Raw genomic sequence first — 27,651 nt, 5'->3', positions numbered from 1 at the left:
GATAGGAACTTCGCGTAAATATACAGTTTTATTAGTTGAATATGCTAGTATACATAATTCATTTCTTTCTTAAGTCGACTTAGGCGATTATTGCTTATGACCACAGATATATCATATATATAAAAATGGAGACGTTTTTTTGTGTTCGTTAGTCGCCGATTCACGCCTAAACGCATTCACCGATTTCAATCAAACTTTCACAGATCATTGGTATTGGTCCATAGATGGTTTATGTGAAGTTTTAAAGAAATCGGTAAAAGTATGCGTGCGTTGTGTAAGTGTGAAAAATACAATATTTGCGTGTTTCACTTATACGGACATTACGTATACGGAATGAGAATACACGCAAATGAATAGAATATACACAGACATGAATAACATTGTTTCGATGTCGAGTGACGTATGCGACTGTATTATTCGTAACGCAATAGTTGTCCTCTCTTTTCTTTCCTTTTTATGCATGCGTGACACGGCATCAAAGCACATTGCTTTTTTTTAAACTGGAAAAATATTTTGAGCTTCATTTGAACGTTTTATGATTTAGATAAAATAAAAATTCGTTAAATACAATATATTTGATTCCATTAATAGCCATAAGCCTGTATTTTTCGAAGTTCAAAGTTTTTGGACAAATATTGAAACGTTTACTTAAATTAAATATTAAATACATATACAATATATAAATGCACAAATGTAAAAGATTAGATGGATTTAAAATATACGAAATTATTCAGCGGTTGAATCCATACATTTTTTGAAATCCATCAATATGGATCGACAGTCGCCATAAATGTTCTTTTAAAAAACTTTTTTTTTGTGGTGAAAGTCTAAAACCAAGAAAAGAAAACGCGAAAGCCGACGAGCAAAATGTAAAAAATAAATCCTCCCGTATGTATATATACTCGAAAGAGTTATGCTAACACTTTTTTCATGCATTTAGGTAGACAATTTTAGATGGGCAAACGTACGTTTACGAGATAAATGCCTAAAAGCAGGTGTAACTAAAATAGCGCTCTCAGGGATTTCTGTTACAATACTTCTGTCAATTTCATGCTCCAAGTGTTCGAGCATTGGTATAGCGCTGAAGACAAATGCTCAGGATATAATACAAAAATGCATATTTACTTGATTTCACATAGTAATATTATCATTGTTAAAAGAGAACAAGTTTGTATTAGGTAATAATTAAATAATGCAACCTTATGTTCTGCTTTGACGAGTGGAAAAACCAAAATAAATAATTATATTTGTACGAGTATGTGTGTTTAAAAGAGTTGGATTATTTTTTGAGTGTAAGCAGTTTCAAAACCAAAGAGTAGTTGCTACATTAAAAAGTACCTGAAACACATTTTCATTTAACAACTAAAATAGCAAATATGAGCAAAATATGTACTTTCTTCAATTTTCTTCTGTTGGCAACTTTCTGAAAAACGTGAATTCACCGCGATGCGATACAGAAACAAAAAGACAGCGAGAGCGCGCAGAGGGTTTTGAGCAATAATATAAATTCGTATCAAACAACGCATTAAATAGCCATTTTAGTATACTTTTGGTGTTTACTTATTCAAGTAAATGCATGTATTAGTTTTTCTTTAAGAAATTTCTCTAAAATTTGCAACTTTTTTTTTATGATTTCTAAAGATTACTTTATTTTTGCCAAAGAGCAACCTTGCGTACAGAAAATTGTGTTGTACTTAAAACTTCACCACTATAAACTTGGTTCTTATAAAGGACTTTCACCACAGTTTGTTTAGATAGGAAATGGACAATTTCTATTGATGCTGCTACTGGCTTAATCGCTTTGCCAGATAATTTTTGTAATTTCGCGCACACAAAACAAGAATTAGTTTCAAGTGTTTGTCCAAATATTGCGCAAAATTATCAAAATCACAATTGGTTAGCTGAAAGAGCAATACTGGCTGCGAAAAATAAGGATGTTGGTCAATTGAATGCGAGTATTTTAAATGATGTGCCTGGTGAGATTGTAACATTTAAATCAATTGATACAGTTATAAATCAAGATGACGCTGTAAATTATCCAACAGAATTTGTAAATTCCTTGGATTTACCTGGACTGCCAACCAATTATTTTACTTAGAAATTTAAATCAGCCACGATTGTATAACGGAACAAGATTAGCAGTCAAAAAGGTCATTAATAATCTTATTGAAGCAACAATTTTAAAAGGAAAATTCAAAGGTGAAGACGTATTGATTCCGCGTATTCCGCTGATTCCACCAGATTTAGCTTTTGACTTCAAAAGATTGCAATTTCCAATACGTCTTGCATTTGCAATGACAATAAACAAAGCACAAGGACAATCGCTGTAATTATGAGGAATTGACTTAGAATATCCATGCTTCTCCCACGGACAATTATATGTATCATATTCACGTGTAGGAAAGCCATCAGTTCTGTTTATTTATACCACAACTCAGGGCAAAACAAAAAATGTAGTTTACGAAAACGCTTTGCGTTAGTTTAAGTTTAAAATTAACATTAATTTTATATTGTAAAAAAAGAATAAATACACATAGAGTGAATTTAAATCGAGTGTTCATTATTCATTTCTAATTTTGATATGCCTAGCGAAGCAGGCAGAGGGTCCGCTAGTAAGTATATAAACGTTCAGAGATATGCATGCCCGCAATTGAATACAAAATCTCACATGTAATATATGTACAAGGGGAGGGGAATGGGAATAAGGGAATGTTCATATACGCGTAGACAGAGCAGTTAATATGCATACTTGCGATGTCGACTATCGCCTACTGAGCCACAAGCCTGAAAAAAAATCATATATGGTACTCGTATCAAGCTATCAAATCAGTTGTTTTACTTGCCGGCACACTTCTCGTTGTAAACATGGTTTGTTTTTTTTACAAATGCAAATAGTTAATTATTTAAGCCTCAGCTAGCAATTCGTTACCTAACCTAAAACAAATACTAAAGTTGTACAAGGTGAAACATATTCTAAATTTCATGCGATAACAAATTATTCAACTTGCAAAATGTAAAAGAATGGACCAAATATTTTTAATTGTCAAAAGCTGTTTACTATCTAATTTCAGATAATTCCTGCTTTTTACTTTTTTTTATTTCGGTTCTAATGAGAACAATTCTCTCAAATATCCTATTATTCTATCTCAAAGTATCAGTCAGAAATGTAAAGAAATGAGCCTATTCATATTTAGGGCGAATTCACCGATCTTGTCCGAAACTTTTTTAGATCATCAGTTTTTGGTCGAAGAGAGTGCTTAGAAAAAAGGTGTTTAAATGACATTTTGCATTAAATTAAATAACTTTCATATTCTTTCAAGCCGAAATCCAAGACTGATATGATAATCATTTTAAGGAAACTACGTAAAAACCACAGATTTAGGGCAAGTAAGTAGCTCAAAACTCAAACTCACCGCTTGTCCATCGCTGTTATCCATTCCATTGCCATTTTGTATCTGCCTATCGACTGCTGTCAGCAAGTGATTAAATTCTTTGATATTGCTTTGGGCGTCCGCCAACAACAACTATAAGCACGCAACTCAATATAAATTCGATTAAATGTGATCCGATTCGTTTTGAAACCTGCCGATAGATAAAGTCTAAAACAAAACACCGCCGGCACTTTTTCTCTAACCGTTTGCTTTTCTTCTGGTATTGCTAGTTGCTGTCGTTTTTTTATTTTTATTTCATGCCACCCAGTCGCCTGATTGCATGGCCAATGTAGGCGGTTTCTGCTCAGTGGCGTTTCACTATTCCCTTGAGTAAATCGTTATTTTACCACTTTTTATTTTCCGTTTGTTTTTCTACTTGGCGCTCATGACAACCATGCAGCTTTTGATAACTGTTTCAAGTTGCTTTAGTGGTTGATTTTTTTTTTGTTTTGTATTTCGAATACTTATACATACATGAGATACGCAACACTTGTGATACCAGCTTCCTTCCTTACCGCTAAGCGCTGAAGGAAAGGTGTTTGGCTTGCCCTGAACAGTAATTTTAACAGACGTGTACACTCATTTACAGACACAACACATATTAAACCTCGCCGTCGCTCAGAGGCTGTCTTTTTAGTTCCAGTCTTTTATTTATCCTCATGCCTACATATGCAGGTGTCTGTTTTGGTTTCGTTTACCTTCTTCCGCCTGCTCTGTTCCGCTATGATTCTTATTATTGTCGTGAGTCCTTGTTTTACTGGTGTGTGTTTGTGGGATTCGTTGTTTGCTTAATATAAACTTTTGTGGCAACCGTAGTAATAATTTAGTATGTGCAAGGACAAGCGTATCCGACACACAACCACACTCGAGCCTCTTGTGTTGTGCCTCAGTCCTAATGTTTCGCTTCGACCGTGCGACAAATGTTTTATTGGTCCCGCTCTTGGATGCGGCAGGACAGCTGACTACGTATTTGTGCAATTGGTTTCCCTTTTGTCATGTGTGACCAATGCTTCGCTTATTGTATTTGCTGCAGTAGTTTTTCGTTTTGCTTAACACAATTTGTATGTGGGCGCATGATTTTTTTGCTGTCCACTCACCACAGAGATACAATTACCCACAAAGGAAGAGTGTTAATCATTTCCTTTTGTTATAAGTGATTTTGTCGCGATAGAGAACCTCGAACTGTAAAGAAGCATAAATGCAAAATATTAAAATGTGGCTATTGAATGACCAGTACTATATTATGAACACTGTATCTGCAAAGTACCGCTAGAAAGATTTTTATTATAGGTTTTTAACTTCAAATTAAAGTTTTTTAATTTCAAATTAAATTTTTTTAAAAGCACATTAAAGATGTTTAATTTCAAATTAAAGTTTATTAATGTAATTTTGAATATTTACAATATACAATAAAAAATGAGTACTAACAAGAATAAGAATAAAAAAAAAGTTAAATAAAGCGATTTGGACAAAGCATTTAATGCAACGGTTGTTCTGCTACAGCCAGCGGTAGTTTCCTAGACTTGTCAACGTAAGATGATAGTTGAAACTGGATTCATCAATAAAATTTACTTTCTCATGCATTTGTGGAGAATTTTGTGAAAAATTTAGTGCATAATTTTCACGTTGTTCAATTGTTGATTTGGAGTTTAGGTCCAGGTTTATAGTGGCGGTTTTTTAAGTTATTTTTAAAGCATTACATTTTTTTTATTTTTTAAAGTAATTGGTGGATTTTCCTCAATTAATTTCTGTTGAAAATCTCATCACTTAGTTTAACATTTCTTCTCCCACCATTTTGTCTAATAATCTCACACCCATCCTTCTTATACCTTCTAATTATAATTCCAGCTAATTCTGCTAACTCTGCAATAGCTTTCCCTTCTCCATAGCATTTTATCAAAATCTCCTTTTTGTCAATACTCGTTAGTTTCCCCTGCGGTTTCTGCAACGAGGATTAGGTAAGTTCTCTTCATTTTATAAATTGCTATCATCAGAATCTTCTGTGACCTGTATTATTCGCCGATAATGACGTTTATTTATTGGACTTCCTGTATTATATTCAGCAGTTACTTCTTCAAGTGATGTATTGGTGTTCATTATCACAAACTTATTTAATTGTTTTAAGGATTTTGAATTTCAAATATTTATTTTAGAATAAATAATAATTACACAACAATCATATCATATTTCATAAACTTTAATTTGAATTTTAAAAAATTTAATTTGAAATTAAAAGAAATTAATTTGAAGTTAAAAGCCTATATATATTAAAATATTTTATATTTAAATTAATTGCCCTGGATTTCTTGTTAAACACAAAAAGTTTAATTTTTTACATAAATTAAGATATTTATTTCATATTGTTGCGGCAATTGCGTGATATTTTTATACACACACAATTTATGAAAAAAAATTCCTTAAAGTAAATTGCGTAGTTTCCATTAGCAAATAAATAATTTTCATACGGAGAGAATAATTTTTTAGGATACTAAGCCAAAAGGAACGCAGCTATCCACGGAGAAGTCTCACTTCGCCAAATAGCGCTAAAAGTAAATCGAAATAAAAATACCGTTTACGCCTTCTTGAAAAATCCCGATGGATATGGAAAAGTTAAAGGAACTGGTTCAAAACCTAAGTTTGACGACAGTTGTAGAGAGAGAAAGACGGTTGGCTGTCAATAAAAACATCAGCCGCAACCAAATTAGATGTGGACTTTCTCTCAATGTTACAAAGAGAAGAATACAGCAAAATACGTGTGTGAAATATGTGTGAAACTTCTCTGATATGGCAGGATACGCACATCAAATTTTCTATTATGTTTTGGCATAATTCAGGTCGTATATCATTTATAACCTGCATAATTTCGTTCTTCTGCTCCGGAATCTTTTCGGACTTATTTTCAAAATCATACTTTTCACGTAGCCCAAGAAAAAGAAGCCCAATTGTGTCAAACCGCAAGATCTCGACGGTCATGTGACCTAGTTGTTCCGTGAGATAATGCAGACAAATTCGTTCGCAATAGAGCCGTTGTATCAAGCGCTGTGTGGCAAATACACCGTCTTATTAAAACCACATTTTGTGCAAGTGATGCCATCTAATTCAGGTTACACAAAGGCTGTTATCATGTCACGATAACGTTCACCACGTTACCAGCTCCTTTTCCAAAGAAGTGCGGCCATTTTCATAAATCATTTGGATCACTTTTACACGTTGTTTAACTGAGTATCGCTCCATGACTAAGTTGGCCAAGGCCTGTAGCACAAATTGTCTGAAAAAACTGGCATATCACAAATAATTGCAGATCTGCATTTCGCTTTAAAACCAGAATATTCCTTGTTCTTTTTATTTTCTTGAAATGTAAAGATTAAATTTGTATATGTCGCTAATCCAACAACAGTTACTTTTGGAAATTTTACTTATGATTGAAGTGGTCGCTGGTGAGATGATACCAAACGATTTAAGTATGGCTCTCAGGACACGTTTGTAAGCATCGGAAAAAAGTATCACTAAAATTTTTACAATCAGTTAAAACCAATATCACAAAGTGGGTTCTTTAAAAAACAAAGAAATATAAGTTGAGATTTAACAAATTAGTATAAAACTACAGCGTCTTTCAAGCTGAATTAATAACTGTAAAAGAGGGCTCGTCTGTCGCAGCGCAACCGATTTTCCCAGGGGACTTTACCCGAATCGAATGCAAATTAGCTGCTAACTGGTGCAACATAAATATTGTCTGGGTCCCCGAACACAGAGCTATTATTGTAAATTGCAAAATATGGAGAATAATATGTGTGTATGTATGTACACAGTCAAGAAATATTCAAGGAAGATTAATTAACTATTTTTTTTTTTACATTTTAAGGAATGAATGCTTGAAGAAGTACATTGAAAGTTGTTTCAACGTCGTTTATGCCTTCGGTTACCATAAAATTTGCGGCTCAATAAAAAAATTGTCAGCTGTTGCTTTCATTGCAAGCCTTGCATAATTTTGGAAATTTACCTGCACTGGTGTCCATTTATTCGCCTAAATAACGCAAAGGGTGGAATAAAAAACATATGTACGTAGATATTTAGACATTTTTCCGCACGCATTCAGCTAGATTCCGCTTTCCCACCTTCATTCTTAATTTATCCCTTATTCTAAACGTCTTAATTGGGAGAATTTCCTGACATAGTTAACGACCTGTCACCAAGGCATATTTGTTGTGGAGGCGAGCACATGGCGTGCAGTTGGCGACAGTCGCAAGCAGACGCTCCTCTACAACCATAAATATTTCAGAGCGAAACGCGCAAATCTTTGTTATTGCTATTTAAATACGTAATAAATCGCCAATTTTTTATTCTGTTGGCAGTTATGGTTATGAACATATCGAAGATACTGGAGGGGAGATGGGAAACGTAAACGCTGTCGATGATATTTCTAACGACAGCTGTTGATGTTCGTCATTAATTAGTGATAGAGGGCCTACGTCTATGCAATTTTCTGCGAATGTGTGTTTGTAATCATATGGCATCTGGTGTGTAGGAGTAATAAATCCAGTTTGATGATTGCTGTGCTAGGGTGGTAGTGGCATAAATTCAGCTCACAGTGGCCGAAGTAGTGAATAGTGCAATTATAATTAACTCATCCTTCCATTGACTATCTTTTGCCTGATCATAACGCAAGAGAATACAAATACGAGTATATAGAAAATAAACAGTAAAAGTTCACTTCAAGTCAAACATGGCATTCCCTTGATTCCGTTGTGCCATCTCCATATTTCAAATATCATCTGCTCTTCGATCTTATGTGGCCATTGCTAGCAACTATTCAGTATTGCAGGTCCGCTCTATACCAAGAGACGGTGCCGCTATCAAAATGAAAATGGTGATAATCTATTGTTTTCACATTACAATACAAAATTATTGAACTATGACTGTTATTTTTACAAACACTTCCAACGAATCTTGCAGGAATGTGTGAAATTTGAATATCTTTGGAATCGGAGCAGATACGATTTCGTTAAGATATTTTACCTCGAGACATTAATCCCGTTTACAGTTTTTATCGACATTTTTAAGCAACTTATCGTCGCTTCCTTCCCTTCCTGCCCTTCCTGTCCTCTTGTACTCCTTTACTTTAATTTACTTTTGCTACTTGCTTTCTGTTAGTCTGGTTCTAGTTCTGAAATTAGTCTGGTAATTCGCGCACGTTTTCAAATATCGCACGTTTTCAAATATAAAAGTATATCATTGATTCGTTAGTTGCCGGAACACGTTCAACGAACCGTTCTGGAACTCTATTTTTGGTATAGCCATCAGAACCGTCTTCGATATTTCCATTACTTTCTTTTCGCTGTTAAAACGTGTTCCCCATACTGGTTTGTTGACTTGATCAAAGAGAAGAAAATCACAAGGGATCGCATCGGCCGAATTCGATGGCTGTAGGATGGTATTCGTTTCGTTCATGGGCAAAAACTCACGGATAGTGATAGCACTGTGCGACGGTGCGCTACCGTGATGCAAAATACTCATTGATTTTTTTGTTTTCCCACAAATCCTTTCTGTTTTGGCGAATTGCTTTCATCACTTTCTTTTTTTACTGAAAACGACGTGGTTTTCGCAAACCCATGTCTCGCCTCCAGCAGTGATGCGTTTGATGAATGCTGGGTCGGATTGAGCCTTGGAAATCCTGTCTTTGGCGACATAAATGCGGTCCTTTTTTTGCATGAAATTCAGGTCCTTTGGAACCAACTTTGCAGTAACACGGTGAAAACCCAAATCATTAATTACAATATTTTGAATGGATACATAAGCAATATTCAAGTCCTCTGTCAGCTCACTGGTGATTAATTTGTGGTTATTGATCAACTTTTCTTTCACTTTATTGATGTGTTCATCAGCTTTCGATGTCGACGGCAGTGACGAAGTAGCACTCTTCTGAAGCATTCGTGACAATCGTAAACAGCTGCTTTTTCAGAGTATCATTGCCGAAACAGTTTCCCAACATTTTTAAGTTTTTCGCACCATTAAATTCCTTTTTAACGCAAAATGTAATGCAAACTCATTGTTGAAAATTCAAATCCATTTTTAAAACTGTAAAAAATCGAAAACACGTGCAAATGTAGATTTACTCAAGACAGCGACACTTTTACAAATGCCAAGTAATAGCGATAAAATGAATCACAGATGTGGCAACCTAATAAAAAAACACACCTCAATTCAGTTGACTTAAAGCGGTTGTTCCGGGAACTTTTAGAGCAAGGTATCTTTATTGTCTTCATTTCGTATCGGATTCGGAGTGCATTGGAGTTTGTAAAACTTGTTAAAATTGTGTTGCACATCTGTAAAGAGTCGGATTATCTACAATTAAGCGCAAATTGTATACAAGCTATGTGGCTTGATCGTTCCGCTACCCGACCATGACGAGATGAGAATAGCGATAATGCGGCTAAAGAACAACAAAGCCGCGGCAGCCGACGGTCTTCCGGCTGAGCTATTCAAACATGGCGGCGAGGAGCTGGTAAGGTGCATGCATCAGCTCCTATGCAAAATATGGCCGGATGAAAGCATGCCTGCCGATTGGAATTTAAGTGTGCTCTGCTCAATCCATAAAAAGGGTGATCCTGCAATCTGTGCCAATTATCGCGGCATTAGTCTATAAGGTTCTGGCGAGCATATTGAGTGAAAGACTGAAACCCACCGTCAACCAACTGATTGGACCTTATTAGTGTGGCATTAGACCTGGAAACTCCACCATCGACCAGATATTCACAATACGCTAAATCTTGGAAAAGACCCATGAAAGGATAATCGACACACCCCATCTTTTCGTCAGCTTCAAAGCTGCAATCGACACTACGAAAAGGAGTTACCTATATGCCGCGATGTCTGAATTTGGTATCCTCGCAAAACAAATACGACTATGCAAGATGACTTTGCTCAATACCAGCGGCGCCGTCAGAAATGGGAAGAACCTGTCTGAGCCGTTTGATACCAAACGAGATTTCAGACAGGGTGACTCGCTATCGTCGTAGAACATAATCGCTCAGGCAACATTTTTTATAAGAGCGTACAATTGTTGGCGTATGCGGATGATGTTGATATCGTCGGCCTTAAGAACAGCGCTGTTAGTTCTGCCTTCTCCAAACTGGATAAAGAGGCAAATCGAATGGGTCTGGTGGTGAACGACGACAAAACGAAGTATCTCCTGTCTTAAAACAAACAGTCGACGCACTCGCGTATCGGCACCCACGTTACTGCTGAAAGTTATGATTTCAAGGTTGTAAAAGACTTCGCTTATTTAGGAACCAGCAATAACACCTATAACAACGTCAACCTGGAAATCTAACGTAGAAACTCTCTGGCCAACAAGTGCTACTTTGGACTAAGCGGAAATTGATTATTAAAGTCATCTCTCGATGAACAAAACTAACACTCTACAAGGCTCTCATCATGCCCGTCCTAACGTATGGCGCAGAAGCTTGGACGATGACAACATCCGATGAAGCGACTCTTGGAGTGTTCGAGAGAAAGATTCTGCGTAAGATTTTTGGACCTTTGCACGTTGGCAACGGCGAATATCGCAGGCGATGGAACGATGAGCTGTATGAGCTACGTTGGCTGGGTCATGTCGTCTGAATGGATACAAACGCTCCGGCTCTGAAAGTATTCGATGCGGTACCAGCTGGTGGTAGCAGAGGAAGAGGAAGGCCTCCTCTGCATTGGAAATATCAGGTGGAGTGACTTGGCTTCACTTAGTGTGTCCAACAGGCGCTGGTCAGCGCGAGAAAGAAACGACTGCCGCGCTTTATTAAACTCGGCCAAAATCGCGTAAGCGGTTATCGCGCCAATTAAGAAGAAGAAAATGTGGCTTGAAGTGTTCTCTCTTTACTTGCAGTAATGTAGTTCACAAAGAGAAAAATTCTGACAAGAAAGTGTCGATTTTCGAACGACGTGAGTCGTGACTTAAATCATTCTTCAGAATAAGTTCAGTACAATTAGTTCGTTCGAAATTAACACTTTGAGTAATTCATTACTCAGTACTCAGTGGTAACACTATGCTGCATTATCAATTTTTTAACAACGCGTGAACGGAGTGAATCGAAACAAATCTCTAGTCAAACATATTTTTAAAATTTTGAAAAATACCGTTCAAGTGTTTCTTTGTAAGCTAATACCATAATTTTTGTTGACTGAAGCTCCTGCTTAATTACAGTACCTTATTTCTTAAAAAATTTGCAAATTATAAAGGGTTTTCCAATAAAAGGTGTTATTTTGACAAAAGATCAATGGTTTCGTTGCTTGTGTGGCACATAGCGCCGTCTTGTTGAAAATAAACGTTGTCCAGATCAATACCATCCAATTCCGGCCATAAAAAGTCGTTAATCAACTCTCGATAGCGCAATTCATTCACCGTAACGGTCGCTCCAACGTCATTTTCGAAAAAGTAAGGTCCAATGACTCCGCCGGATCATAAACCGCACCAAACAGTCACACGTTGAGGATAGAGAGGCTTTTCAACAATAACTCTCAGATTTTCTGAGGCCCAGATCCGACAATTTTGCTTGTTGACGAAGCCACCGATGTAGAAATGGGCCTCATCACTCAAGATGATTTTTCGATGGAGTTCCGGATCATTTCCATGTATTTCAACAACCCAATCAGCAAAGACACGACCTTGTTAATGATCGACCGGCTTCCGTTCTTGTGTTAACTGGACTTTATAAGCCTAAAGCCCAAGTCTTTATGCAAAATACTGTGCAATGACGTTTGTGGAATGCCTAACTCCAAAGAACGACGAGGAATGGACCAACCTGGGGTTTCTTCAACACTTTGTTCTTGAGCGACGTGCACAGGTTTTATTCTTCATATCACTAACTTGTAACAACAGCTCGAATTTTTTCACCAATTTCTGTATTGCGGTCCGACAAGGTGCTTCACGATGACCCAAAAATGTTCGAGTTGTACGAACCGTCTCTGCCAAATTTTCACTATTTTTATAGTGAATTTTAGTAATTTCAATTCGTTTTTTAAGCGTGTATCGTTCCATTTTTATTAATGGTGTAGTTTCTACTTGTCAAATATCAAAAAATTACAGCTTCAAAAGTGACATCTACCAAAATAGCGGGCTATTCAAAATAACACCTGTTATTGGAAAACCCTTTTTTTTTGGGTGTTCCTATTTTTCTGGCTATTTTTCGGGTACTAACTCCCTTCTCATCAAATAACTTTATTTTAGTTTTTTCCAGGGGAATGCGTGCCTTTCCTCCACTTATTTCTTCGCTAAATTTATTCGATAACCAGATTTAGTAAGAAAACGTATTAAATTATGCTGGATTTTGCATTGCTTCTTAAAAAATTGTGTGAAATACCAATAATAAAAATAGCATAGTTTCGTCCTTGCGTCGTTTATTAGCGAATTTAACTGGCCTCGAAACTGCATTTCATTATTCATTGTACTTTTTTTGTTATACCTGTATATTTTTCCCATTTTTTTATATTTAAGGCCTTGCGAAATATGAAGGTATGGCATAACAAATGTTTCAGAATTAATATACTTTCACGGTTTGCTGTAAAATCTAAAGGTTTTGTTGCATTCTGCGGTAGCACTTTAAACCGTCCTCTTGATTATTAGAATATTTCATTAAAAGCGTTATAAACGAATCAAACGTGTTTTGATATTTTTTTTATTATTAAACTTGAATTGCGTCTGAATAAATCATCTTGTCGTTCTGTAGTGTAGCATAAACCTTAATTCTATATACATATTTATGTACATTTAAAACCATAAAAACTCTGAATCGATTTCATGTTTGAATGTTGCTACCAAGTTCCCTTTTGTGTCTAATTGTATTTATAACAGTTGCTAGATGAAACTAATTTTCTACCTGTATTATGTAAAAAACAAAAGAACGAGTAGAGGGCGAATGAGCTTGTCACTTACAATTTAATTGCTCGAATCTTGAACGCTAACCTGTGGTGCTCGCTACAACATTTGCGCGCGCGTAACCAAATTAACCGAGGCGAGTCTTGTCTGGGCTGATAACAGTAATTCAAAAATAAGACTTGCATACATTTTGCTTTTGTAATTTGGTGGAATATCAAAATTTCAATCAGTATATAAAAAACAAAACAACAACAAAAAAATCACTTTTGACATTTAAACTTATACAAGTCTATAATTATTTTAAAAGTGTTTGATTGCATTAAAGTAGCGCATTAAATTTCTCTCTACATTCTCTAATTACTCGTACTACTTCCAGTTTTTTATAATATTGTTGAAGTACTATTAAAAGACCTTAGTCTTACTATGTACTATTTATATAAACAAATAAATAAATATGATTTCGACTTTAACTGTGAATTTCGCACTTTCTCATAGCCATATATTTCCATGTATTTTTATAAACTGCTGCTATTGGAAAGGGATATACTTGTTGAAAAGTCGGCGTAACATCGATGCAATTTCCCAACTTTCTCTACTTTTGTATTTTGAATGGCATCTTAATCCTCGTTACTCTAAATTTGTTTAAAAAATATTTTTTTCTGTATGTATGTACGTATGCATATGCATATACGTATATATGTAACTTTTTCACTTTTCATCATATAACTGTTTATATTTTGAGTTGCAACATCCGCATTGCCAGAAAGTTCAGCACTAACTGAATTCAAAATAATGTGGTGCTTTCGTTCCACTACAATGTGACTCAGTCGGTAATTCGGAATTTCAACACACCTCTACAGAATGCAAGATTCGTCTAAGTGAAGTCATTCCAAGGAGAATCATACTCCTCTTAAAACATTTTATCCTTAATCATTTTACACCCAAACCGTCCAAGCCATCCGTCAGGCATTGTTTGCTGTTACCGACAATAGACAAATATTCACGAATAACTATGCCTCTTTTAACTGAGTAGAAAACGCGCGAGTGCCGAAATTTATTAATTTAGCGATCGGGGAGCATTAGGTCGATTTCAGAATACCATATAACTAAGTAGTTTAGACCGCGACTGGCTTGGCATTTGGCACCTTTTATTTCAATCACTGCACTGAGTTTTTTGGCCACTTGCGATTTTCCGCTTTACGCGTCCAACTTGATTGTCTGTTAGAGCACAACTGTTGGCATGGATTGTCGGAGCTGCCGCTCTTCACCACGCAAACAACGAAGCTTTTGCTACCCCTAAAGTGTGAGTTGCTGTTTGCATAGTCACGCGCACAGCCAAATGAGAAGGAATGCTTTCATTTACCTACATAAATTTAATTGGGCCTTTCCTCACAGGCCACTTGCTTGTTCGACTTTTCGCTTTATCCCTGCGTGATTTTGAGGAGTAAAAAATTCAATATTTGTGTTTATTCGTTTATCAGCACTTAAAATTATAGGTGAAAGCACAGTGAGCCAATTTTGTTCAAAATACGTTCTAGTTCTACTAGAATTTATAGAACTCAAAGGGAGCATCGAGTTACTTTCTATCAGAGGCAGTCGGTAGTGAGGGTATGCATTCACTTTCTCGCAAGATCATTTATTCATTATTCTCTGGCCGTGACTACCATTCGATAAAGAAACATCAAATGAGAGAAACCGTTTTTTCCAATATCGGTCACCTCTCGACAGACAATAGCGAATTACAATTCTAGTCGTGAAAAAATCCGTGTTATACTACTTAATAGAAAATCTCTATTATACTCGGTTAATATAATAGCGAAGCAATTATTAAAATACTTTATATATAGTAGGTGGCCGATTACTTTTACGCGTACTTCCCCACATGTAACGTTTTTTAAACTAAAGAAAAGTCGTTTCTTATTATATTCTTATTCTATACTGTTATAAGTATATTCTTTAATGTATGCTTTCGCTTTTAATGCGGCAAATTTGCACATACACATCGTTACACAAATGTAGGTATAAAACTGCTCTGACTCAATGCAGTCAACTCCAGTGCCATATTCTTAAGACCCCGAAGCAGTCTCAGACACTTACCTCAAGCAACAGCGCAGTCATAAACAAACCATCACCAATCACAAACTTCAGACGCAATGGTTTCATCAGAGCAGCGGAGAGAGCGTGTATTTACTATACTTCCCATATACTTGCACTTGCCTCCGAAATCAGATGCCTTCCGCCATTGTGGGGAGCATGCGCTTTGCGGTTGATTCAGTTGTTTTGGCGCAACGTTGGTAAAAACTTTGAATTTACATCCAAAAATTCGGCAAAAACGAAAATTGCAAATAAAAGCATTTTGCAATTCGTAAATTCATTGAAGATACGTGTATACACCCATACATATGCATTTACGTGCTAATATAAATATGGATGAGTCTGAGTCGATGCGCTCAGGTACAAGTATGTGGGAAGTACTCACAGGCTGAAGTGGGGAAAAGCTTACACTGTATGCAGCTGAGGTACCTGCATAGGGATGGCTGGTTTGTTGCTAGCACTAAAAGATTTATAATGAAGCTTGCTAAGGAACTCCCAACGTACGACTACCCACAACAACGAGTCTTAGCGGATATTCTTATTTATTACAAAGCTGGAGAAGATGACGACATTCTGCAACATGTATAAACAGCAAATTACATACTTGCGATTGCTTGCTTTAAGAGGCAGTTGCAGGAGGAAGAAAATCGTTAGATTACTTGCAAAGTTTCATACCGATTTTGGAATATACGTATAAGTATGCATGAGGTCATGTTTATATTTAAGTTAAATACCCACTCTGCTCTGTGGAAGCCACTTTTGCCACTCTTAAATGTTTATTGAAATCGTCGTTGCTCTTCTCCAAGTGTGTATCCTCTACCATAGCTTGTACATAAGTATGAGTTTGTGAATTTATGTGCGGAGTCGCACAATGAAATTCCCCAAATTTTTTACTTTGCCTCGCTTGAAGTGGCATTCAATTTCCACCAGATGTCATTATAAGACTTCACATTTATGGGATGAAATTTATGGGCATACCAGTTTGAGATAAAATACTATTTATCCAAGACTTTGAAAGCGCTCATACTTGTCTGGAGATTATCACGATATACTTAACCTTAATAAACTTGTACCAAATCAGTTGCAGACTAAGGAGTGTTCAATAGAAGTAAATGAAAACTGAAGGACACATCACATGAATGCACGAGCGCTATTAATGGTTTATGTGATTAAAGTTGTGACAGATGAAATGATGTATTACAAGTTTATTTATATGTTAAAAACGTAATTGCCTTTTATGATTATGTATTTAACACTCATTTGCTGCATTTTGACGCCCTACGCTCCACTAGGAGTTAAAGAAAAACATATACATATATTTATTATTCGCTGTAAGGAGGTCCTACTCCAACAAAAAAATATTTTTTTAGATACTAAGTATGCAGAAATGACCACAAGGTTGTTGTTATGATGTATAAATGATTGAAAACATTGAAGCCGGCATTATGGTTTTGGATTATGACACTCTTGAGGCAAATGAGCAGTATGTATAACAGAATATGTTCGTCATACGCACTGTCAAACCAGCGATAAAGCGATAAGACGTTAATATTTTCACCAGTTTTGCCTATTTTTCTTCCTTTTTTGAATTTTCATTATATTTTTATAAAAATATAGCACATTGTCTAACAAAAACCATATAGATCCAATTTTTTTAAATTTATACAAGAATTAGAAAAATGCCAACAACTTTTCATCCCAATTCCACAGTTTTTAATTAGAATATCTAGAAAGATTTTTGCTAAGCATTTTTATAGCTTATCAATTTTAGTACGACAGTTTTTTATACGGGAAACATGCGCAACACCGCCAAAGGAAAACATTATAATAAATCAATGTTTTATTGTATTTTATTATACAAAAATTTAAAAAGCTATAAAACCGCATACCAAAAATTCTCCTAGAAATTATGAACAGAAACCGTGGAAGTGGGACGAATTGTTATTATGTTTCTATACTGAAGCCAATGACGTTTTCTAAGCAACTCAAATTTCAGTTGCTAGAATTTTCCTCATAAAAACCATGGAAAACAACAAGAGACTCGGTTCTACAAATGGGCGGAACATTTCACATTTGTTATATGCAGCCTCCGAACGGCAGATAGTTTTTCATAACAGGAACACTCTCATGGGTTTGCTATTGCCTACTGAGCGGGGAGCGCTATCACAGAAAACCTTTTACGCGTGGGATATCAAAATTTTAGACAGGCAAATTAAATATAATATAAGTACTTATGTATACTAGTATGTTGGTAAGCAAACATTAAACTCTTATCGATAAATCAATAATGTCAAATCGGATAAAAACGTTATTACATACAGACAATATTACAAATCAATTTCCGATTAAATATACACGTACTCATATATTTATATTAGATAATATTCAGTGCATACATGCATTAAAGTTGGTTAGGCAAGCCTGGAAGATTTTGTTTCCCTAAAGTAAAATTATGAAAAATAACACGAAATACTAGGTTGTTTAATAAATTTGCGGTTCTATAACAAAACACAATTTTATGGTTTGAAAAGCACTTTAATATTCAGTATAGTGTCCCTGAGCATCAATACACTTGTTCCAACGAGATTCGAATTTATGAATTCCATCCCTGAAGCGAGAATCTGAATCATCATTTGATGAAAAACGTTTCCGCGCATGAGCATTTTTTTAGATCTAGAAACAGATGGAAGCCGATAGCGGCCAAATCTGGTGAAAACGGTGAATGCTCCAACAATTTGAACTTTAATTCTTGGATTTTAGACATTGTCAAAATGCTCTTCTGACACGGTGCATTGGTCTGATTAAAAATAATTTTTTCGTTTTGCAAACTGGGTCTTTTTTCACGAACTTAATATTCAGAATTTATTGTTTTACCAGTTTGCAAGTAATCCACAACTAAAATTTCTTTCGCATCCCAAAAATCTGATGGCCGATTTCTGGGCACGAACTCGTTTCGGAGCCGAAGAGCCAGGTTCACACCACTCTTTAGCCTCTTGTTTTGATTTAGGATCATGGTAATAGACCCAAGTCTCATACTGATGAATCGACGCACAAAATCCACTTTATCCTTTCAAAAACGCTCGAAATGTTGCTGAGAAAGACGCATTCGAATGTCTTTTTGTTCCACTGTTAGCAAATGTACACAGCTTTCTGAAACCCAATACTTCAGTCAATTTTGATGAATGATTTTTTCCATTGTAGAAAATACTGTGACATGTCGGCAGGGCGTGGAGGGAGTATTCAGGCCCCGGGGGAAACTTGAGATGCGGGCCCCTTCAAATTTTTTGTATTTACCAAAATGCGTATTATGTTATAGTGATATAACATTTAAACATTGAAAAACTCATTGAATAATTTTTGATAGAATTAATTATGAAATATTGATTAAAATGAATTTTAGAAAACTCTTCAGCAGATCTGAAATAAAAAACGCAGCTAAAAAAAGTTAAAATTTTTTATTCATTTTGTGAGCCCTACAAATATTTGAAAATGACTGCCACGTTTCAAAATTGGTCTTCATTTAAAATACAACTATCTAAATTTAATTTAATCATCACTATAGTTATTAATTACCTTATAAATCAGTAGCATAAAATGTTCCATTTTAATAGGAGCTCAATAATATACACTTTTGTATCACCATATTATATTTATTCTTCGTAACGTGATCATAACATTCGATATGGTGACACCAAAAAAAGTCTGTGACGGAACTCTGGTAGAAGTATTATTTACTATATTTTTTCAAGCAGGAAATTTCTTGGAATTACCCTCGAGTCCGGGCCCCTCTGAAAACTCCGGGCCCGGGGGAAAAAGCACCCGATACCCCGTTTTTATAGCTAAAGGAAACTTTGTAAGGCGTAAAAAATGTGTCTATTTTACTTTTGCTGTGGTCCAAATACACATATAGGACAAATACGCCTCCTGGTCTCAAACCTTCACATATTTTAGCTCTTTTTTTATTATATTCTAAGCACAAAAGAGTTTCTAAAAGGATAAATATCAAAAATAGTACGACCTTGAAATAGGTTAAAATTCAATGTTGTAAGGTTTATAATGGTTTTCGGAGTCGCAGAATAAAAACATGTCTTTCGAAACTGAAAATTCAAAATAGCAGGTTCAATATAGTTTATGAGATATGAAAGTTGTGCTCAAGGCTGTTCCTCTGGCAAGTTCCTTAAATTTGAATGGATTTTATTGAAATAAGCTCGGAAGTGAATTACGGAACCTATCGGGCTTGTTTATTCAAAATGGTGCTTGCGATATGACGAATAACTTTTTAACAGTAAAGTGACAAACAACAATAATGTTATTGCATTCACTTCTTTAGATATACATTGTACTTATACATAGGCCCAATTTTTTAATATTATATTTGATGCCTCCAGGTAAAAAGTCCTAACGAAATCCTATCTGCTCCTATTCCAAAGATATTCACATTTCACACATTCCTGCTGAATGAAATGTTTGTAAAAATAACAAGCATAGTTCAATAATTTTGTATTGTAATGTGAAAACAATAGATTATCACCATTTTCATTTTGATAGCGGGACCGTCTATTGGTATAGAGCTGACCTGCAGCACTGAATAGTTGCTAGCAATGGCCACATATGATCGAAGAGCAGATGACATTTGAGGCAATTTTTTTCAACAAAAAATTGGGATTTTAAATCATTTGAATACTGAAAAAGAGTAGTATTCGAAAAGGGCTACAAAAGCTAAAAGTTTATAAAAAATGTAAAAAAAAATTAAGAAATGTTCGATCAAAGTTCAGCTTTTTTTCGCTGAAGCCGAACAGAAACCGAACACTTTCGTGGCCGGACATGGCAGATCCCGAAGTTCGGTTGTTCTCTAGTTTTCACTAAGGAATTTTTACAGAAAAAATATTAAATTGAATATTAGCGAAGCGTTTGAAATCGACCTTCTTGTGGATATTTTATTTATTTCGAAACAGGTTTTTATTAAAAATATGGAGATGGCACAAGGGAATCAAGGGAATGCTATTAAAAATTATGTTTGACTTGAAGTGAACTTTTACTGTTTATTTTCTATATACTTGTATTTGTATTCTCTTGCGTTATGATCAGGCAAAAGATAGTCAATGGAAGGATGAGTTAATTATAATTGCACTATTCACTACTTCGGCCACTGTGAGCTGAATTTATGCCACTACCACCCTAGCACAGCAATCATCAAACTGGATTTATTACTCCTACACACCAGATGCCATATGATTACAAACACACATTCGCAGAAAATTGCATAGACGTAGGCCCTCTATCACTAATTAATGACGAACATCAACAGCTGTCGTTAGAAACATCATCGACAGCGTTTACGTTTCCCATCTCCCCCCAGTATCTTCTATGTGTTCATCGCAATAATTGCCAACAGAATAAAAAATGGCGATTTATTACGCGTTTAAATAGCAATAACAAAGATTTGCACGTTTCGATCTGAAATATTTATGGTTGTAGAGTAGCGTATGCTTGCGACTGTCGCCAACTGCACGCCATGTGCTCGCCTCCACTGTAAAATGTACCGAATTTTCTCTGTGTTGACTTCGATTGTTAACACCCTGTAACTCACAACTGAATGGAACAAACAAAAAACAGCAAAACATTTTTTTTAGTGTAAACGTCACATTGACAACGAGCATAAACTTTGAATTGTTTGATCCATACTTTACCAAATATCGATCACCGCAGCCATCTACCGAGAAAATAATAGATTTCTTTATACCCAAACTAATTTAACTCTCTTAAGTACTGAAGTACGAAATTTTATATTTTAATGTAATCGATAAATAGCATCTGTTTTTGAGAAAACACCTTCAAATCACTTTCAAATTCGAATTAGAATTGGATGAAAGTGGCCCATAAGTAGTGTGCGAGATCCAAATTTGTTGCTACTGGTGAATATTTACGTGTCCTGTTCTCTCTGCAAACCTTCTCTGTGTCCCTCGCTTCTTGAGCTTTTACATTTAAATGGGCTACGGAAAATTATTACTTATGAACTGAGACTGGCATATGGAAATTTGCCGTTTCAAATGCATGTTTCTCAGCTTATGTGAGTTGTTCATATATTTGCAAGTTATCCATGAATAGTAACATATTCGCCACAATTTCAACTGTCTTTAATAAATCTTATTATAAATATTTTTTCAGAACGCAGAGTACCCAATTATTTATGTTCACAAGACGAAGAAAAGAAAATAAAAAAATAACTTTTACTTTAAAATAATCTGTAATACTCTTTCAAAATAATTTTTACACTTCAGAAAAACTTAAAAAACAGAATTATTATTCTACTTTTGAAATTTTACATGTGGAACATTATTTTACACTTGAGTGGCAAGCATGCAATGTTACAGGCAAATACTTTCAGGACAGAGTAAATACTTTATTGATAATGCAAACCAAATTATATTATCAGTATTTTTACTGGGAATTTTGTCCAGTAATCAGTAAAAAAATACTTTTACTGCAATTTTTTTCAGTACTCAGTAAAAGTTACTGTTAATGCTACTTAAAATTCAATGTCAGTAAAATTTTACTGATTACTGCTATTTGAAATGCAGTAAATTTGAAAATGCCATGTTTTACTGACGTTACCTGTCAAGTTATTAAAATATTTGAAAACATGTTGGCTTCTAAAAAACTGCTTGAAGTTAAAAAAAAACCAAAATGAAAATTTGAAAAGCATGAAACAAAAGCTGCATAATATAAAACTCCTTTCATAAAATAGTAATGGGAAAATGCATCACTTTCCCGTTAAAATCTTGAAACCGGAGAGTCTTTTTGGGTAAATTTATACCTCCTCCAAATGTTTTTCAATAATTGATATTATCAACAAGTTTCTTAGACCCATTAAAATTATTTTAGAGTTCCCACAAGGCATAGAAATATTTATTCATTTGTTTATAAATGAAATATAATTACATATAAATAACTATAAAAATAGTATAAATAAAATAAAGCACCAGCTACTGAGGTATTCGGCCTGAAGCTCGGCAGTAATCTGGATTGTGATCTTTGGACAGTTAGCGATTGCATACAACACACTCGGGAGCTACTTTTCCACTTAAAACGTGTTCGTGAAGATTATCCTATAGTTTCCAAAAATTTTAGTTGAAGAGTGGTAGCTTTTGCTGGGATCCCTTGCCTAATACGATCCAGAGGTTTGGACCATTCGATGCGTGTGGTTTCTTTACTAACGGCGTTTATTTTGTGGATTATGTAATGAATTTTCTTGGGACCCTGTGTCTGTATATATAAAGTTCCAGGCGCACAACTCGTTATGTGTTTCATAAAAAACCTTTGTATTTATATACCAAAGGAGTGGCTTTGCATAACCAAGAAGACATACAATAAAAGTGGTTTCTGGTAGTTTCCTGATTATATTATAGTAAAACTCTAGTAAACGTTGGCTTAAGGAGTCCCGGTGGTCTCGAACTCGAAAATCAAGGGTATTTTCAGGTTTTTTTTTACAAAATTAGAAACGATATTAAAAATTTTTTTAACTTTTTATTTAACGTCTTTTACATATAAAATTTTTTTTTTAATTGTAAAAATAGCGCTTAAGTTGGCCCTCCCAAAAAATTGGATCTGGACGGTGGTGTTGTCCATTTTGGCTCTTTTACTTATCTGAAACACAGAAACCAAAAAAATTATTAATCAGTATGACTGTAGCTATATCAAAAAATTGAAAAAATAATATGATTCACGTACGGTCGATAGCCATTGATGTTGTGAACGCATTAAAATTTCAGATGATTCGGTTGAATAGTTTTTTTTTTTTTTTGACAACACCAGGCCGAAAAAAGTCGTTTTGAGATAAAAGAGTTTATAATAGTTTGATATGCATGAGCGCGCGGACCGCTCTCTGCCTAGTTAATGGGCTGTAGAAGCTATAATATTGAGAGTTTCTGCATGAAAATATCACAGTATATTCCTAAGGAACAATATTTTCGCAATATCGAAAAAACCAAAAATCGATTTTTTGAAATTTCTAGACCACCAGGTCCCCTTAAGAGAGAACGAATATCAATTTCTTCAGCATATTGTACAACCATGCATAGGTATTCTAGTGACCCGGTCCTTTTAATCGCATTTTTCATATCCCTGTAGAGTGATTTAATATTGAGATTAAACGCTGATTGGTTGTCTCAATCTGGCGAATCCGGAGAGATTTGGTAACTTCAAAACACTCAGTCTAGAAAGCCCATTGTATTTAAAGCTCTGAAAAGTGAACGGGTGGATAGTCAAGGAGGAAAGGAGAGAAGTAACAGAAGGAAACAGATAGAATAGAATAGAGACATAGAGGTAGCTAAACCTGTGAGAATTTTCCAGATTCTTTGGTAAAGCTGAAAATATCCTCCAGTTTGAGGGAACGCATTTTACCCGATCTCATGAGATCGGAACCCAAAATTTGCAGCCTTGCTCTACCAAATGCAGGACACGCGCAGTAAAAATGCTTAGTGCTATCCGCATCATCTTTGCAGTTCTGCAGCATTCTTGACCGGACCATCACTCTTTATGTAAATTGCATTCGCATTCGCTGATCCACTTCATGATTCCCACTTTCAGAATGGTAATGGCCACAGCGTAATGATACTTACTACTCTCGTTTAAGTACCATCCAGCTCCAGAACCTATTTAATTCTTGGACCCATCGGTAACAAAAATATCCGTCAAACCTCTTTGAATGCACTCTGGGTTACTTCATTGCTCACGCAATGAAGATGTCAAATTTCGCAAAAACAGTGGATATTGCTCAGTTGGCAACTTCTCTGTGTCCCGAAGTTCCGTCTTCGAGCCGGAAACCATATTTATGGAGCCTATACATCGCTTTTGTTGCTTCCTGTTGTATCTTAAGATCCAACGGGAGCAAATCAAGTATAGCATTTAGAGCATCGCCGGAGGTTGTACTCATGTCATCCGTAATGCATACACTTATTTACAGTCCGCATAGTTCCCGAAGTGTGGACTTAACCATAGTCCGTCGCCACCAAACCACAGAGGCATAAATGATGATTAGTCTGATAAGTGCTGTGTATATCCACCAGACCACAGCAGGCTTCAGACGGTTTCAGACCCCAGATTTTGCCAAAAGCTCTGCGGCATTGCTGAAAAATCCTTAATGTGCGATTCACCTTCAGTGAAACGTGTGTCTTCTTTGGTCAGCTTCTTATCCAAGATTACTCGTAGATATTTTACTTTCTCATAGAGACTGAGGGTCACACCTTTCCGTGCTGGGCGATTAAGTCCATCCAATTTTCGTTTTTTCGTGAACAAGTCTAAGGTAGTTTTGTACGAATCGACGGAAAGACCTCTTCTTTTGCACCAGTCGTCGATTTGATCCAGAATTCTCTACACTTTCTTACAAAGCGCTCTTAAGGATTTATACGAGTCTACGACGAAGCACCACAACAGCGGAAAAATAACACCCCCTTAGGGGCATCCTTGCTTGGCCCTGGGCGTTTGTGCACTCGTCAGCTTCCAGTCTGGCTTCAATCTTACTAACAAGATCGTGTAATGCTGATTCGCATGATCTTTCACATGATTTCCCGCTTCAAGTATATACAATCCACCTAAAGCTAAAGATTTTAACAAATAGAATATATAAGTATAATTGGCGCTTACACCCTTTATTGGGTGTTCGGCCGAGCTACTGCTCCAATTTGTGGTGTGCGCCTTGATGTTGTTCCACAAATGGAGGGACCTATAATTTCAACTGCGAATGGCAAAATGTTTTTATGTGGAACTCGGAGGTTTGTGACTGCTTGCCGAGGGCAAACGCTTTAGAAAAAACTTTTTTCTATCATTTGGTGTTTCGTGCCTAGGATTTCGAACCCGTGTATTTCCGAATGGTAGCCATGCACCAACCCATTCGGCTACGCCTGATTATTGTAACTAAAACTAAAATTATTACAACATTTCTTATTACATATGTATGTACATAAGTACGTACAAATGATATTTCACTTATTGCGCTATATTTGCGCCTAAATGCCCACTCAGAAATTTCGTTAAGAATAGTACAAATCTATAGAATTCTTTTTTTTTTTTTGTTGTCAAAACACTATTTGCAACGATATTATTATAGCAGTTAACCAGCAAATATTCGGAACAATGATCTTCGTGTAGGCTTTGCTTTCCGCTCAATTAAAACAAAAGAAACGTTAAATTTTATTTATATGAATGTACAATAGATATCACTCTTTCATTTCAGGCGATTTAGAAATCTGTTGGTGTTAAAAAGAAAATGGTTATGTACGAGAAACGGGAGCTTTGCAAATCCTTTCTTTATCAAGAAGAGTTTTTTTATAACTTATATTTTTTGACATGAACTTCGTTCAAACATTTGTGTGTAATTGTAGGTCATGGAAAAATATTTTGTAGTTATCATTCATACACTTTTCTTTAAATCATATACACGCAAGCTTCGCCCACCCTCAACATAATACATTACAGACAGTTTACCTCCCACGCGGCTCTAATTGATTTATTAATTTTATAATTAAGCAAGATATGAGCTTTCTAAAAATGAGTTCAGTAATTCATATAAATTCGTGATCCAATCATTACAATTCACACAACTAGAATAAATGAATCGTCTGGAGCCAAAAATGCATTAATAATAGACATAAAACAATCAATCAATAGGCATGAAATGCAAATTACATTTTTTTATAATTTAGGTTTGATGGCTATATGAAAGCAGCCTGTGTTTGACGACCTCGATTGTCGCATGACACAGTTATTTATGTTTCATATAATAGAGATTCGGAGATTCGGAGATTCGAACCTGCGTCTTCCGAATGATAGCTACGCAACAACCCATTCGGCTAAATTAAAATTCTTATTCCTTACAATTTTACTCGACCCTCTACAGAACACAAACAAAGCAAAAATGTAAGGTACGGATGGCGTTAGAGCTATCAACTTTTCATTCGTTTCTTTTTTTACATCCGACATTTGTCGTAACTTTATCTTTTTCAACCATGGTCGTAACATAAAAGGTCGCTTACGACAAACCAAAACAAAAAAATAGAAAAGGTTTCCACAGATATATTTTTCTTTTTTAACAAACTAATGTACTTCAAAAAAATACCGATTTTGTGTTCTCCAGACGAAAGCTGGAGCTTCACAATTAAACAATATTCTTGTATTAACCATGAAGAATGTAGCCGATTTGCTATGAAACAAAAATAGTGTTCCTCATAATTTTTTTTTTTTTTAGTTTTTACGTACTAATCAACGTAAATAAAGCAAAATATACAAAATAAAATAAAAAAAATTGTTGATTTAGCTTCTTTTTTTATAGCGCCCTACGAACCTTTTTATAAGTCGATTTGGCTTCACTTTTTTCGATCATCTGCTCACAGTGGTACTTGCCAGCAAATTTTGCAAATGCAGCGGATTATGATTATCCTTAATATTAATTTAATTAAAAATACTGCTTCTGCCTCCTCACTTTCACCTCTGAATGCAATAAAAAGATTTTAAGTTTATTTGCAGTCATAAATGTCAAGTCTGTCACAACGCTGACATATTCACATACGAGTGGCATGTGAAAAACTTTCGCCCAAGTCGAAATGTGGTATAAGTGTTATCATGCAAATGTCTCATACGATAGTTTCACAACATTTCCTTACGTATGACAAAGTTAAGTGCGTTTTAAAACGGAAACTGCAATTCGTCTAGGTTGACTTGCACACCTTTCTTACCTACATACATACATACAACTTTCGTGTTTATTCGCGTTCGCTACATCTTGCCAGCTAAGCAAGTAACGTAAGGCTTATCCTACAATACACATTTTAATTGCAAAGAATTAAATGGGTAAATGGCATTAAATTTTTAAATTAAATTAGTAAAATTTGAAAATTAAAATGCTTTGGACATAATAAATTTACAATTTTTAAAATAATTCCATTTATTTACGTAAGCTGATTGTCAGCGTACGAGAGAAGTTGAGAGTTGACCAGTCTCTACGGCCTCTTCTCTAACTCATTATCTTACAAATATATGTAATTTAAGGCAGTTCTATTCCCGCGTTGCCAGGATATGTTCATTTATACCAGTTAATTCTCTATTCGCCACTTGCTAAAGCTTGTCGAAAAGAAGAGGCCTATATATGACTAGATACGTGACTGAGAGCGCGACCAGGAACTCCTTTGAGTATTTGGAGCCAGTCCCTGGGCTGATGAACAGCTGATAGACTAAATGGCAAGCTGCCAGAAATAAGGCGAC

General features: G+C 35.4%; 1 protein-coding gene across 1 annotated transcript in view; it reads right to left on the bottom strand.

Annotated features, from left to right (window-relative positions):
* The window catches only part of LOC129244441 (rap guanine nucleotide exchange factor 4), a 97,593-nt gene extending 83,080 nt beyond the window's left edge, over window positions 1-14,513 (bottom strand). Inside the window, exons 1-2 of the mRNA XM_054882068.1 lie at window positions 14,152-14,513; window positions 3,414-4,613 (exon numbers count right to left, since the gene is read on the bottom strand). Of these exons, the coding sequence (XP_054738043.1) occupies window positions 3,414-3,448 (35 nt within the window). The 5' untranslated portion in view covers window positions 3,449-4,613; window positions 14,152-14,513. The remainder of the gene's footprint in view (window positions 1-3,413; window positions 4,614-14,151) is intronic.
* Window positions 14,514-27,651: the final 13,138 nt, after the last annotated feature.

Source organism: Anastrepha obliqua, chromosome 4 (assembly GCF_027943255.1).
Source record: "Anastrepha obliqua isolate idAnaObli1 chromosome 4, idAnaObli1_1.0, whole genome shotgun sequence".
NCBI lineage: Eukaryota > Metazoa > Arthropoda > Insecta > Diptera > Tephritidae > Anastrepha > Anastrepha obliqua.
Note: the sequence above shows the minus strand (reverse complement) of the source record. Positions and strands in the feature narration are given on the sequence as shown.